This window comes from Cebus imitator, unplaced genomic scaffold (genome assembly GCF_001604975.1).
Source record: "Cebus imitator isolate Cc_AM_T3 unplaced genomic scaffold, Cebus_imitator-1.0 Scaffold79, whole genome shotgun sequence".
Lineage (NCBI taxonomy): Eukaryota > Metazoa > Chordata > Mammalia > Primates > Cebidae > Cebus > Cebus imitator.
The window spans coordinates 2,767,009-2,781,193 of record NW_016107394.1 but is presented as its reverse complement, the minus strand read 5'-3'; the positions used below and the strand labels follow the sequence as shown (position 1 = coordinate 2,781,193).

Here is a 14,185-nt window from a genome sequence, read left to right as displayed (position 1 = left end):
CCATATGAAGTTTAAGGTGGTTTTTTCCAGTTCTGTGAAGAAGGTCATTGGTAGCTTGATGGGGATAGCGTTGAACCTGTAAATTACTTTGGGCAGTATGGCCATTTTCACTATATTGATTCTTCCTAACCTTGAACATGGAATATTTCTCCATCTGTTTGTGTCCTCTCTTATTTCGTTGAGCAATGGCTTGCAGTTCTCCTTGAAGAGGTCCTTTATGTTCCTTGTTAGTTGTATTCCTAGGTATTTTATTTTCTTTGTGGCAATTGTGAATGGCAGTTCATTCTTGACTTGGCTCTCTTTAAGTCTGTTATTGGTGTATAGGAATGCTTGTGATTTTTGCGCATTGATTTTGTATCCTGAGACTTTGCTGAAGTTGCTTATCAGTTTCAGGAGATTTTGGGCTGAGATGATGGGGTCTTCTAGATATACAATCATGTTGTCTGCAAATAGAGACCATTTGACTTCCTCCTTTCCTAATTGAATACCCTTTATTTCTTTTTCTTGCCTGATTGCTCTGGCTAGAACTTTCAGTACTAGATTGAATAGGAGTGGTGAGGGAGGGCATCCTTGTCTAGTGCCAGATTTCAAAGGGAATGCTTCCAGTCTTTGCCCATTCAGTATGATATTGGCTGTTGGTTGGTCGTAAATAGCTTTTATTATTTTGAGATATGTTCCGTCAATACCTAGCTTATTGAGGATTTTTAGCATAAAGTGCTGTTGAATTTTGTCAAAGGTCTTCTCTGCATCAATTGAGATAATCATGTGGTTTTTGCCTTTGGTTCTGTTTATGTGGTGAATTACGTTTATAGACTTGCGTATGTTGAACCAGCCTTGATCATGGTATATAAGCTTGTTGATGTGCTGTTGCAATCGGCTTGCCATTATTTTATTGAAGATTTTTGCGTCTATATTCATCATGGATATTGGCCTGAAGTTTTCTTTTCTTGTTGAGTCTCTGCCAGGTTTTGGTATCAGGATGATGCTGGTCTCATAAAATGACTTGGGAAGGATTCCCTCTTTTTGGATTGTTTGGAATAGTTTCAGAAGGAATGGTACCAGCTCCTCTTTTTATGTCTGGTAGAATTTGGCTTTGAACCCGTCTGGACCTGGGCTTTATTTGGGTGGTAAGCTCTTAATTGCTGCCTCAACTTCAGACCTTGTTATGGGTCTGTTCAGGGTTTCGGCTTCTTCCTGGTTTAGCCTTGGGTGGAGGCAAGTGTCCAGGAATTTATCCATTTCTTCCAGGTTTACTAGTTTATGTGCATAGAGTTGTTTGTAATAATCTCTGATGATGGTTTGAATTTCTGTGGAATCTGTGGTGATATCCCCTTTACCGTTTTTTATTGCATCAATTTGGTTATTCTGTCTTTTCTTTTTTATTAATCTGGATCTGAATATTGGCTTGCCTTGCTAATTTGGGGAAGTTTTCCTGGGTAATATCCTGAAGAGTATTTTCCAGCTTGGATTCATTCTCTTCATTGCATTCTGGTACATCTATCAAACGTAGATTAGGTCTTTTCACATAGTCCCACATACCTTGGAGACTTTGTCCATTCCTTTTTACCCTTTTTTCTCTATTCTTGCCTTTCTGTTTTATTTCATTGAGTTGATCTTCGACCTCTGATATCCTTTCTTCTGCTTGGTCAATTCGGCTGTTGAAACTTCTGCATGCTTCGTGAAGTTCTCGTGTTGTGTTTTTCAAGTCCATCAATTCATTTATATTCCTTTCTAGTTTGTCCATTCTCGTTAGCATTTCGTCAACTCTTTTTTCAAGGTTCTTAGTTTCTTTGCATTGGGTTAGAACATGTTCTTTAAGTTCACAGAAGTTTCTTACTACCCACCTTCTGAAGTCTGATTCTGTCATTTCATCACACTTGTTCTCCATCTAACCTTTTTCCTTGCTGGTGAGGAGTTGTGATCCCTTGTAGGAGGAGAGGTGTTCTGGTTTCGGGTGTTTTCATCCTTTTTGCATTGGTTTCTTCCTATCTTTATGGATTTATCCCCCTGTCGTCTTTGTAGTTGCTGGCTTTCAGATTGAGTCTCTGAGTGGATGTTCTGTTTGTTGATGATGAGGTTATTTCTGTTTCTTGGTTTTCCTTCTGACAGTCTGGCCCCTCTGCTGTAGGTCTGCTGAGGTCCACTCCAGGCCCTACTTGCCTAGGGATCACCTGCAGCAGCTGCAGAACAGTAAGGGTTGCTACCAGTTTTCTTCTTTTGCTATCTTTGTCCCAGACGGATACCCGCCAAATGTCAGTCTGATCTCTCCTTTATGAGGTGGCTCTTTGGATATACAGGGGTCAGGGAGCTGCTTGAGTAGATAGTCTGTTCTTGATAGGAGCTCAAATGCTGAGCTGTGAGCTCCGTTGTTCATTCAGAGCTGCTGGGCAGTACATTTAGGTCTGCTGCAGCAGAAGTCATAAACCGCTTTTTGTTCCCAGGTGCTGTGTCCCAGGGATTTTTAGGGCTTTATTTATGAGTTTTCATTGTGCTGCTGCCTTCTTTTTTTTTCCTTCAGAGCTGCCCTGCCCAGCAAGGAGGCAGCGTAGTCACTGTCTGCCCATAGAGGCTTTGCTGAACTGCTGTGGGCTCCGCCCAGATGCCGAGGGAACTTCCCTGCAGTCCTGTTTATATGGATGTAGTTAGAACTGCCTCGGCAAATGGTGGCCCACCTCTGTATTGGCGTACTCTCTCTGTAATGGCGGGCTGCCTCAGCAATGGCGGGTTGCCTTGGCAATGGCGGGCTGCCTCAGCATTGGCTCACTACCTCCATAGTGGTGGAGTGCCTTGGTAATGGCGGACAGCCCTCCCCCACAGAGCTGGACCATCCTGGGTTCAGCTGCGCTTGCTGTGAAACTCTCAATCCAGAGAGTTTCTGATTGCTGTTCTTTTGTGGGGGTGACACCAGCTGAGCCTGATCGCCTGGCTCCCTGCCTCAGAGCCTTTTTTTTTTTAAGTTAGTGTTCCACTCGCCTGTTGAAGAGGCACTGGGATCTGTGTGTTTTCCCGTGTGGCGACTCACTGCACTGGCTTAAACAGCGGCACTAAGATTTGTGGCGCTTTTTTTGCCCTGGAATCTACTGTCCTGGTTCCCTGTTCAGTCCCCTTTTTAAACAGATGAATGGCCAACTTCCTGTGGCTCCAATTGCCAGCCAAAAAGGTACCCAGACCAGTGTATTTTGTACGGAGAACCACTGCGCCGGGGCACTGACAAAGCAGCCACGCAGGGCAAAGCAGCCGAGCTGGCGGAAGCAGCCGCACTGGCGATCCCTGGGGCTCCTCCGCCTAGGAATTTCCTAGTCTGTGGGCTATAAAAATGCGGCATCCACTCACCCTCTGCGCTTTCACTGGGAGCTGCAATCCTGAGGTGTTCCTAAACGGCCACCTTGGATCAATCCCCCAACAGTAGTTTATTATATGTTTTCAAATAACTAAAAAAGTATAATTAGATTGTAACACAAAGTAAGGGTAAATCCTTGAGGTGATGGATACTCCGTTTGCCTTGATGTGATTACTATACCTTGTAGTCCTGTATCAAAATATCTTATGTACCCCATGAATATAAACACCTATTACATACCCATAAAAATTGAAAGTTAAAACTTTTGAATAAAAAAGGAGAGTGGGACACAAACAAGCACAGGGAGAAGACCACTTGAAGATACCAGGAAAAGAGGGCCAACTATAATACAACAAGAATTACTTTCAGAAGAAATCAACCTTGTCCACACTCAATATTAGACTTCTACAAAGTCCCTTTTGCCAAATGAAGTAACATTCACAGGTTTTGGGAATTAGGACACAGACATATCTTTTGAGAAACCATCATTCAGCCCACTACAGCTGTTTGTAAAAAGAGGCAAGGCTCCTAATGTAAGTAAACATTACCTTTCCAATTAAATAAATAAAACAAACAAACAAAAAATTCCAATGTATAGGAAATACAGAAAACAGAATACTGCAAGGATGTAATAAAAATTACATCTTTGTAATTTTTTCCAAGACTGTAGGAAACTCTACAGAACAAAAACCCATTTTCTTCAACAATTAAATTAGAAGAGGGAGGAAAAGAGAGATAGATAAAGAAACTTGTATTCGAAAAGAAACCTAAACAGCATCGTGCAGTTGCACCATGGGGGCTCTATTTGAATCCTGATTTGAAAAACTTTTTTTTAAAAAATAAAACAAGGAAATTTGAGAACTTGTTGATTTATAAGTGCTTACTGTAAATTGTAATTTGGATATGTTTTCTTAAAAGAATCCTTATTTTAAGATGTCATACTGAAATATTTATAGATGAAATGATATGTCTGGAACTTGTTCCAATATAATTCGGGGTAGAAGAGGTAGGTGGGCTTAAGGATGAAAGAATATTAGCCATAAAGGGAGGTTTTGGAAAGTAGGTGATGAAGACATGAGGATACATTCTACTGTTGTCTTTACTGACATATGTATTTGAAATTTTCCATAACAAAGGGTTTAAAATTTTAAAAGGTTGAAACCTCCTTCTCAAGAGAAACAAAACAACAAAAAGGCTAATAGTGCTTGAGTTTAGATTTGGCAACTAAAGAGGTGATCCTCTTAGTTTTTCTGAATGATGATTAGAGAGGCTCTAAGGGCTCTGTAATGAGCTTTCACAACTATTCTAGCTTAAAACTGGAATCCAAAAAGAGAACAAAGTGCATTTCCCTTTGAAAATATGTTTATTCAGCCAGCCTTCCCAGACCATATGCTCCTAACAACTCCTCACCTCATCTCACCCCATTGGCCTGGATTAAATATCACCTTGTTCTCTCCTCATACCCTCTACACACTCCATGGTGTATTTTAATAATGTAGTCTATTTGGCTCTCCCAGTTTCCAGATTATAAATTCCTTCAAGATACTAACCTTGTTTGTTCATCTTATTCATCTATATATCCCCCACATCCCTATGTGTAATGTTGGCCCTGGTAAACCCTCTCAATAAGTGGTTGGTGGAGTGAGGGGGAGGGAAGCAGTAGAGAACTGGGATTGCACTGGTAAACAAAATGCAATATATACCTACTACTTTCTGTATCTCCTCAATTATCCCTTTTCCCAGGACTCCTAAAGTAGAGCTACAGAGTTAATTTGAACTTTTAAAAAAAATTCTTCTGCACATCTTCTGGCAGAGATACTAATGGGCTATAATATACTGCAAATGAAAGATAAGTACATGGCATTCTCAGCTTAGACTGCCTAAGAAGAAATACATGTCATGAAATGTTGAAAAAAAAAAAGTAAGGGGTAAGCGATGTGGCAAAATAGAAAGTGGGGTTTTTTGCCCCATCAGATGTTGATTTCCACTCTTACCCAGGGTATGTAAATGCAGTGAATTCTTTTCAGATGTCTGTCTTTCTGTGCTATTTGTTTTGCTGCTTTCTGAGTATCAGAATTCTCTTTTTATAGAAATTCCTTTCTAGTCTATCTTGGTATGCTGTAAGATGGTAATTAGAGTGTAACCTCCTCAAGAAGCTGCCGAGAAATACTCTACAAACACTATTTGGTGCCTTGATAGAATTACCTGGCAGTTTCCTAGTGGATGGCAATGGCCATGAAACAGACTTTAAGAGGCCCACAAGATTTTAGAGCTGGGAGAGATGAAAATGACCAATGCACTTCCTTATCTGCACCCTATTCTGCATTACACAGAATAGCTTTGTGTAAAATCTATCTTCTTGCCTTCTTATTTTTATCGTCCAATCCTCAAATCTGATGTAGTTTCTAAACTATTCCTTTTCAAATTTATTTTTGAGAAAATCGGACAGATAAATAATAATCATTGTCTAAAATGAAAAATAAAATGTGTAACATTTCTTTTTTACCACAATGTTGGATGATTTCTCATTTGTATAGAAAACAGCAGAATAAATCTTAAACTTTATAATGTAATTGGATATTTTAACCTCATTAAAGACCTAAAGATATTTTATTTTCTCTTTAGGTGGTACGGGACTACAATCTTCAGCTGTTTTTGCAAGAGAATGCTGTATTTCACAAACCCCAGCCTTTCCAGTTCCAGCCTTGTGACAGTGATACTGTAAGGGAATTACAGATTTTCATTTTATTTGTTGTTCAGTTGTGTTTGTGCTCAAGTAACAGTTATCCTTAGCATAAAAAGACAGAAAAAGCTGAGTATGTCTCATCAATTTTATAACAAAACTGTAAGAATGCCAAATAATTATGACTTTTTTTTTCCTGAAGTGTGGCCAACACATCCAGTATCTTTATGCTAACAACCTTCTACCAAATGAGGTTAAGTTAGAAGACAAGTTACCAAAACCTGAAAACAACTGAGGGAAGGAGAAAAAAAAAATTTCAATACATTTATTTAAATGTAAATTATACTTTCCCTGAAGTTCTTTATGTTGTATTCCTCCAAAGAAATCAGTGGCTAAATTTTAACCAGAATAGGTCTGGCGCAGTGGCTCTTCCCTGTAATCCCAGCACTTTGGGAGGTCGAGGTGGGTGGATCACCTGAGGTCAGGAGTTTGAGACCAGCCTGGCTAATATGACTAAACCCTGTCTCGGCTAAAAATACAAAAATTAGCCAGTCAGCGTGGTAGGCACCTGTAATCTCAGGTACTCGGGAGGCTGGGGCAGGAGAACCACTTGAACCCAGGAGGCACAGGTTGCAGTGAGCCAAGATCACACCACTGCACTCCAGCCCAGGTGACGGAGTAAGATCCCATCTCAAAAAAAAGAAAAAAAATTTAACCAGAATAGAATTAATAAATGGAATAATGAATGTGAGTATGAAATATTTTGGTTGGCCCTATAAAAGATTATAGTCCTTTTCTAATTCCTTTTGGATTTCTTAGACTATTGGTACTTACATAAACTTCAAATTGGCAATTTTTTAAATATCTCTACCCCTCGGCCATTTTTTTTTATTGTGGCAAAATACACATAACACAAAACTTACAATTTTAACCATGGTTAAAGTGTGGGGTTGATTCACTGTCACTTACTACATTTCCAATGTTGTACACTGTCATCACTTTATAGTCCCACAACATTTCATCACTTTAAAAAGAAATCCTGACTCCATTAAGCAGCCACTCTCCCCATACCCCTCACCTCAGCCGCTTGCATCATTAATCTACTTTCTGTCTGTAGATTCCAGTTGGCAATTTTTGTTTTTATTTTTACTTATTTATTATTTTATTTTTGAGACAGGGTCTCACTCTGTCACCCAGGCTAGAATACAGTAGCATGATCTCAGCTTACTCTAACCTTCATCTCCTAGGCTCAAGTGATCCTCCCACCTCAGCCCTCCAATTAGCTGGGACTGCAGGCACACACCACCATGTCTGGCTATTTTCTTTGTATTTTTAATAAAGATGGGGATCTCACCATGTTGCCCAGACTGTTCTCGATCTCCTGAGTTCAAGCAACTCACCCACTTCAGCCTCCCAAAGTGCTGGGACTACAGACATGAGCCACCATGCCTGGTTCCAATTGACAGTTTTTAAAAAGCATACAGCAATTGTCCTTGAGTTTATGGGAAATGTTTGCCATTATTTGAACTTTTAAAAAAGAACCAAAATGCTAATTTGGTCATAAAAATGAAATTTAACTTCTACAAAATGAGAAGGCACATGTCATTACTAGCACATTCTCTCATTGTAGGCAAGCCAAAAAGAAAGTCAAATTATATTCATAAATTTTGATAAATTTAGAACCAGAACCAGGGGAGTTTATGATATAGTTCTAGAGTTTAATGGTATCAGTTTAATAGAAACACATTTGCCAGAGATATCTTCATTACTTTTCTTATACTTTAAGTAGCTCTGTTAGCAGCTGTGTAAAGAAATGTAGGAAATCAGCATTTCTCTCTACATTACAGCCTTTGCCCCTTTTAGTAGTGCCTTTTTTTTTTTCCATCAGCTTTTGCCAATGACTCATTCACATTGTCCTGTGATTTGACTTCTTTGAAGCCTGGGAGGGATGAAGCAGGGCATTAGAAAATACAGTGTATAGACAAGTTTGTCAAGCTTGACTTAAAGTTATGACTAATTTGAGGTTATTTCATCATTGTTATTTTCCACAGAAAAATCAGAATAACAGTGACTCTCATCTCACTTTTCCACAGCCCAACTACAGCCCTAAATCCTTTGTTTCTAAACACTGTGTTAAATGTTCTTAGGTGTTATGTCCTTGTTTGCCATAAATTTCTAACTCTATGCTGTTTTTTGTCCTTGTGCAATCTTTACTGGGCAGAGTTTAAAAGCCGCCCAACTGGTGGATATTGAGCTCTCCCCTGTCAGTGCTCTGAAAATGACCATAGCTGAGGTATATGGGGTGTGGGACAAGGGTGGGAGGGATGGGCCATGTGGGTTTGCATGTTAATAAAGGGTGGGACCTGGTGTTGGGATGAAACTTATGTATATATACATATAAAAGGCCCCTGATGCATCAGCTGTGTTTTCTCTTATAAATTAAGAATTTCCTTCCCTGTTTATAGTGAAGAAATTGAGCTACTCATTTTTCATCTTGTGTGAAACACCTTAATTTTCTTCAGCAGGTGTGCTAGAGAGAACCTTAGAGCTAATCTTGTCTTTATTAAAGGGGAAACTGTAGTAGGCTAGTAAGGGAGACTTGTCCAGAGTCATGGAGTAAATTAATGACACGTTACTGTTGTGATTGCAATAGTAATGTTCTTTCTGCTATGCTAGGCTTTCTTCTAAGAAGAAGTGTTCAGCACTTGGGAAGCAATTTGTTTTTTCATAATGGAAAAAGATAAATTGCGTATGATTTAAAAAATCATTCCAGACCGTCAGTCATTTAAGAAGTCTTTTTTTTTTTTTTTTTAAGACAGGGTCTCACCCTGTCGCCCAGGCCAAAATGTAGTGGCATAATCACAGTTCACTGCAGCTCAACCTCCTGGGCTCAAGCAATCCTCCCACCTCAACCTCTGGAGTAACTGGGTCTACAGCTAATTTTTTTTTTTTTTTTTTTTTTTTTTTTTGGTAAAGAGGGAATCTCGCCATGTTGCTTAGGCTGATCTTGAATTCCTGGTCTCAAATGATCCTCCTGCCTCAGCCAGACGTTTATTATTGTCTAGCTCTGATTATAATCATCCTAATGGATATGAAATAGTATCTCATGGTTCTGATTTGCATTTCCCTAATGACTAATGATGTTGAGTTATCTTTTCATGAGTCTATTAGCCACTCATATATCTTCTTTGGTAAAATGCCTATTCAAACCTTGTTTCTATTTTTTTATTGAATTGTGTGTACTTGTTATAGATTAGATCTTGAAGATGAATTGCAGTTTACTCTGCATAGAGGGAGAAACAACATGCCAGGAAGGGAAAACAAAAGTTGAAAAGAATAAAAATAATAGGTAACATTCATTGAACATTTATTTAATGCTAGACATTTTTCTAATGGTATTACCTATATTAATTTATTTTATCTTCACAACAACCCTATATTATAGGCACTATTTGTAATCCCTCTTTTACAGTTGAGGAAACTAAAGTTAGGAAATCTGGCTGGGTGCAGAGGCTCACGCCTGTAATCCCAGCACTTTGGGAGGCCAAGGTGGAGGCATTGCTTGAGCCCAGGAGTTTGAGACCAGCCTGGGCAATATGGTGAAACCCTGTCTCTATGGGAAAAAAAAAAAAAAAAAAAAAAAAAAAAAACCAGAAAACTAGCTGAGCATGGTAGCACATACCTGTAGTCCCAGCTACTCAGGAAGCTGAAGTGGGAGGATCACTGAGCCTGAGAGGTAGAGGTTGCAATGAGCCGTGATCATGCCACTGCACTCCATCCAGGGTGACAGAGCAAGACCCTGTCTCAAACAGCAACAACAAAAAATAGAAAGAAAAGCAATTTGCTTTGCTCAAGGTCACTCAGCTAGTAAGTGTTAGAGACAGAAAAGTTTGAAAGTACATGACTGTACCTGAAATAGCAAGTAGACTTAGTGATGAAAGTGGGTTGCAACCAGGTGTTATTTTTGAGTTTTATACATGATTGTAAATGGAGAACTGTGTACTCAGGTAAGATAGCAGCATGATGAGATCCATTGCAGGGCAGTACAGAATTGTTCTTTTATTTTACATTTTATAGTTTGAATTAGGAATTTTGAACTGCATAGGGTTTAACACATTTATTTTTCATTTACTAAGCAGATACTTACAAATACTTTGCATATGCCCTTGCCTTACAGATGAGAATTCAGTAAATATTTTATCTAAATTTAAGATATATTTAGGAAAGTTATAGGACTTTTAAAGTTACCCCTATGATAAAATGTAACTCTTATTTTCTTCTGATGATTTTCGTAAACTGTTTTAAAAATTTTTTTAACTTTTGAATATAACCCATTTCAAACCACACTGTTTTCCCTACAGAAGTCCAAGACACCCAGTTGAATGTATATTCACAATATTATTATAGTTATTAGGGCTTTTTTGGGTAGAATTTTAGTATTACCGAAAGATGGCTACAAGTGACAGTGACCAATGGCAAGCTTTGTCTTTTGTAATAACTTAATAGCTGTCTCATGGTTAATACTGAAGACTTTTCTTACCTATTTTCCATAATAGTTATTGATTTCTAAAGTGTTCTTTCTTTATATCTTCAATTATCATTTTTCAGATGATACCAGAGAGCCAGAGCTCTTTCTAGAAAAAGTAAAGTACATTTTTTTTTTTTTTTTTTGCTGAAATGACTTTTTGATGCAGAATTATTCTGAGGAAGATATGGAATTTGCCTTAAAATCCTCTTCTCTATAGTAAGGATATTCTGTGAGAGAGAACTGACAAGCACATTTATTAGGATCTCAATGTTAGAGTCATTCAGCTGACATATGGGTCACACTGGGGTTAGTGATTCATACAGGTGTTGTACAATGGAGAAAACATAGGTTTTGGTGTCTAAACTAGCATTTTATATATATTTAACTTTTGTGATTCAGCTTCCTCATTTGTGAAATGACAACAGCTCTCCCTTGGTATCCATGATTCTAGGAACCTCTTCGTGTACCAAAATCCACAGATGTTCAAGCCCTCTATATAAAATGTTGTAGTATTTGCATATAACCTATTCATATTCTTCGTATACTTTAAATCATCACTAGATTATAATCCCTAATACAATGTAAATGCTATGTTAATAGTTGTCCTATTACATTGTTTAAGGAATAAGACAAGGAAAAAGGTCTATATATGTTCAGTACAGACACAACTATCCTTTTTTTTTTTTTTTTTTTTTTTTTTTTTTTAAAAAAAATTTTTTTTTTTTTTTTTTTTTTTTTTTTTTTTTTGCTTTTTAAAAAAAAATTTTTTTTGATCCATGGTTGGTTGACTCCAGATAGATAACCCACAAATATGGAAGGCCAGCTATACCTTATTGGGTTTGAAAATTAGATAGGATACTAAGCATTTTACTCAGTGCCTGGCACATTGAGTCAGAACAGATGTTGACTGACTTTTTAAAATCTTTCCACAGGACAAACATATTTCTTTCTTTTCTTTTCTTTTCTTTTTTTTTTTTAGTACTTTTTCCCCTAATTGCTATAGGAAATACCAATATCAAATATAGAAGGCATTACAGATCTTGAAATACTTGGAATACTTTTGCAGTTGTGATCCCTAGCCCTCAACTCCCTTGTTGGATTGATCACTAAAACTCTCCTGGGACTTTTGTTCACCTACTTATTCCACAAGGAGGATCTCATCAACGTCCCTTTTGGCAGTTTGTACATCTGAAAGGCAATCTGTTTGGAATAATTTTAAGTACCTGACTTGTACTTTTCAACACCTTTGCCCTACATACATCTCAGTGAGCTTTTCCTTTATTACTAGAACTCGTGATGAGTGCCATTAGGGGCATTTTGTCACATCCTGTGAAAAAGGACAAGGTGAAGCTGGGATGGGAAATAATATGGGAAACATGCATTCCACAAAACTTAGGTAAGTATCATCTATACAGGCAGGAAAAACTTAAGGAAACATTTTCAAGTTTCCTAGTGGGGATGAGAATACCCTTACCCCTTTACCTTCCTTGAACAACAAATAACAAGATCTTCACAGATATCGATAGCAAAAAGTGACACTGAATTTCTGATATATGATCTTTTCCTGTTATTCTAGATGCTATTTCTGATATTAAATTCTACCTTCTATAGATTAACAATTATAGTAAGAAAAATGTCCACTTGCTGTAGTTGAGAACTTTTACACATCAAAGTTTTTACGTAAGGGGAGTGATTTATGCATCTATTAAAAATAAATCTTTGGCAAAAATTTCCCTTGTCTATAAAAGAATGCATGGGGTTAATACACTGTGCAGGAAATGTACCTGAAAATTCTCATTGTTATGGGTGACTCTTTCTGCTTGTAGAAATTTTGTACTGCATATAGCATTGTCTCATAAACATGAAAGGCTATGATAAAAATTGTGGGAAGTCCTCCTATTGAGTAAATAGGTTCCGTCCTCTTATACATATGCTTGGCACAGTATCCAAAAATTAGAGGCTTTGACTAAAGACAAGAGGATCACTTTTTTTTTCCCCACTAGGAAGTACTTTAATAGTTTTTCTTAGAAAAAAAATTTCCAGACACTTAACATTTCAACAGCAAAATATTAGTTGAGAGAGGGGTTTTCAGGAGTTGGGGATTCTAGAATATTAGGAAGAAATGTTGATATCCCCATTCATTATAGATGGATGGCATAGGTCACAGATGGGAAACTGGCTGCTAAGCCAATATCAAAACCCAGCGGAATGACACTTCTATGGAGTTTACTTTCCTTCCTGCTGTCTTCCCTATCCCTTGGAAATGTCTATCACCATGTAAAGCCCAGTAGCAGTGAACTTAGGCTCCAGTCAAGGGAAGGTCTGGCTCCAAGTCAAGGGAAGGGAAGGTCATTCCTGAGTTTCCATGCTTTCTTCTTCCTCTCCTTGAGGTGGTTCTTCTGTATTCTCCTCCTCTTCCTCTCCTTCCTTCTTCTCTGGTGGCTTCTCATAAGCCTTTTCTGAAGGTGTTACTATCACTCCATCCCAGGGAGATATTTCAGAAGCAAGATAGCTGGCATCACCCTCCTGGCCAAGGATCTTCCTAAAGCCACCATGTGAGAGGATTTGGACGAGTGTCTGAGCTATATAGCAGACCATGTCCTGCTGTTCTAGGGTCATGACTGTGTGTACTCTGAAGTTGCCACTCTCACAGGGGTCAGTGATACCCACTGAACCTGGCAGGAACAGTTCTGCAGCCGGAATCTGTAAGCAGCGTCTATATGCAACGTTTAGGGCCAAAGGCTATCTGGTGGGGTTGTTCAACACAGCATAATGACCTAGTAGGTCAAGGATCCAGGGTGTGAGGGGCTCAAAGCCAGGAAAACGAATCCTCAAGTCTTTCAGTAGTCTGATGAGAACTTTAACTGTGGACTGAGAAGCATTTTCCTCAAACCAGTGGGCATGTGGGATGACTGCTAAGGCACTCTGCAATATCTTGATATCCAAATGGAGTTCTGGGTCCAGTTTTCGAAGATTGGGTGGCACTGTTGTAATGAGAATCTTCACTCTAGCATCATAAGAACTGATTTCAAAGCCAGTTTCATTGGTCAGCATGGTTAAAACTTCAGAAGAATCCTGTGCTCTTAGGCTTTCCACGACATTGTTCCCCAGGGCAGCAATAGCTTCCAATGTTGGCAGAATCTTGAGTATCACCACCAGGTCAGTCACATTGTGTCCTGTAGTCATCGTCCCCTTTTTATAGGATCCCACCTGTCGAACTTCAATTTGCACTTCAAATGTCCCTGGAGCCACAATCAGATTGTCAATCGCATTGTTTATTTTCGTCACCAGGGAAAGGATAGAATTGGGAACCAGGTCCTGATTCCTCTTCAGCAAGGCCTAACTGAAGTTTCATCAGGTGCTGGCTTGACCCAGGGGAAGGCCATTTCACACAAATAGAAGTCAAATGGGATATGTAGTACAAAGGGCCTGAACCCTCTTCCTGGGCCTCCTCTGGAACTAAAGCGCCCACCACACCACAGCCTCTGTCACCCCTCATGGTGCCTTAAAACCCGAACAATAGCCAGGCGCGGTGGCTCACACCTGTAATCCCAGCACTTTGGGAGGCCAAGGCGGGTGGATCACAAGGTCAAGAGATTGAGACCATCCTGGTCAACATGGTGAAACCCCGTCT

At 38.9% G+C, this 14,185-nt stretch overlaps 1 protein-coding gene and 1 pseudogene across 6 annotated transcripts in view; one reads left to right on the top strand and one right to left on the bottom strand.

Moving 5' to 3' along the window:
* Nucleotides 1-14,185, top strand: part of FCHSD2 (FCH and double SH3 domains 2) — a 292,296-nt gene that overhangs the window by 219,711 nt on the left and 58,400 nt on the right. For 4 of the 5 annotated variants that reach the window (XM_037740096.1, XM_017533100.2, XM_017533105.2 and 1 more), the window contains 2 exons: nt 5,966-6,061; nt 8,245-8,316. In XM_037740096.1, coding sequence (XP_037596024.1) covers nt 5,966-6,061; nt 8,245-8,316 — 168 coding nt within the window. The remainder of the gene's footprint in view (nt 1-5,965; nt 6,062-8,244; nt 8,317-14,185) is intronic. The other variant, XM_017533103.2, reaches the window with a different exon arrangement.
* Nucleotides 12,537-14,074, bottom strand: LOC108307654 (annotated as a pseudogene). The gene has a single exon (XR_001826624.2). The product of XR_001826624.2 is annotated as an interleukin enhancer-binding factor 2-like (transcript).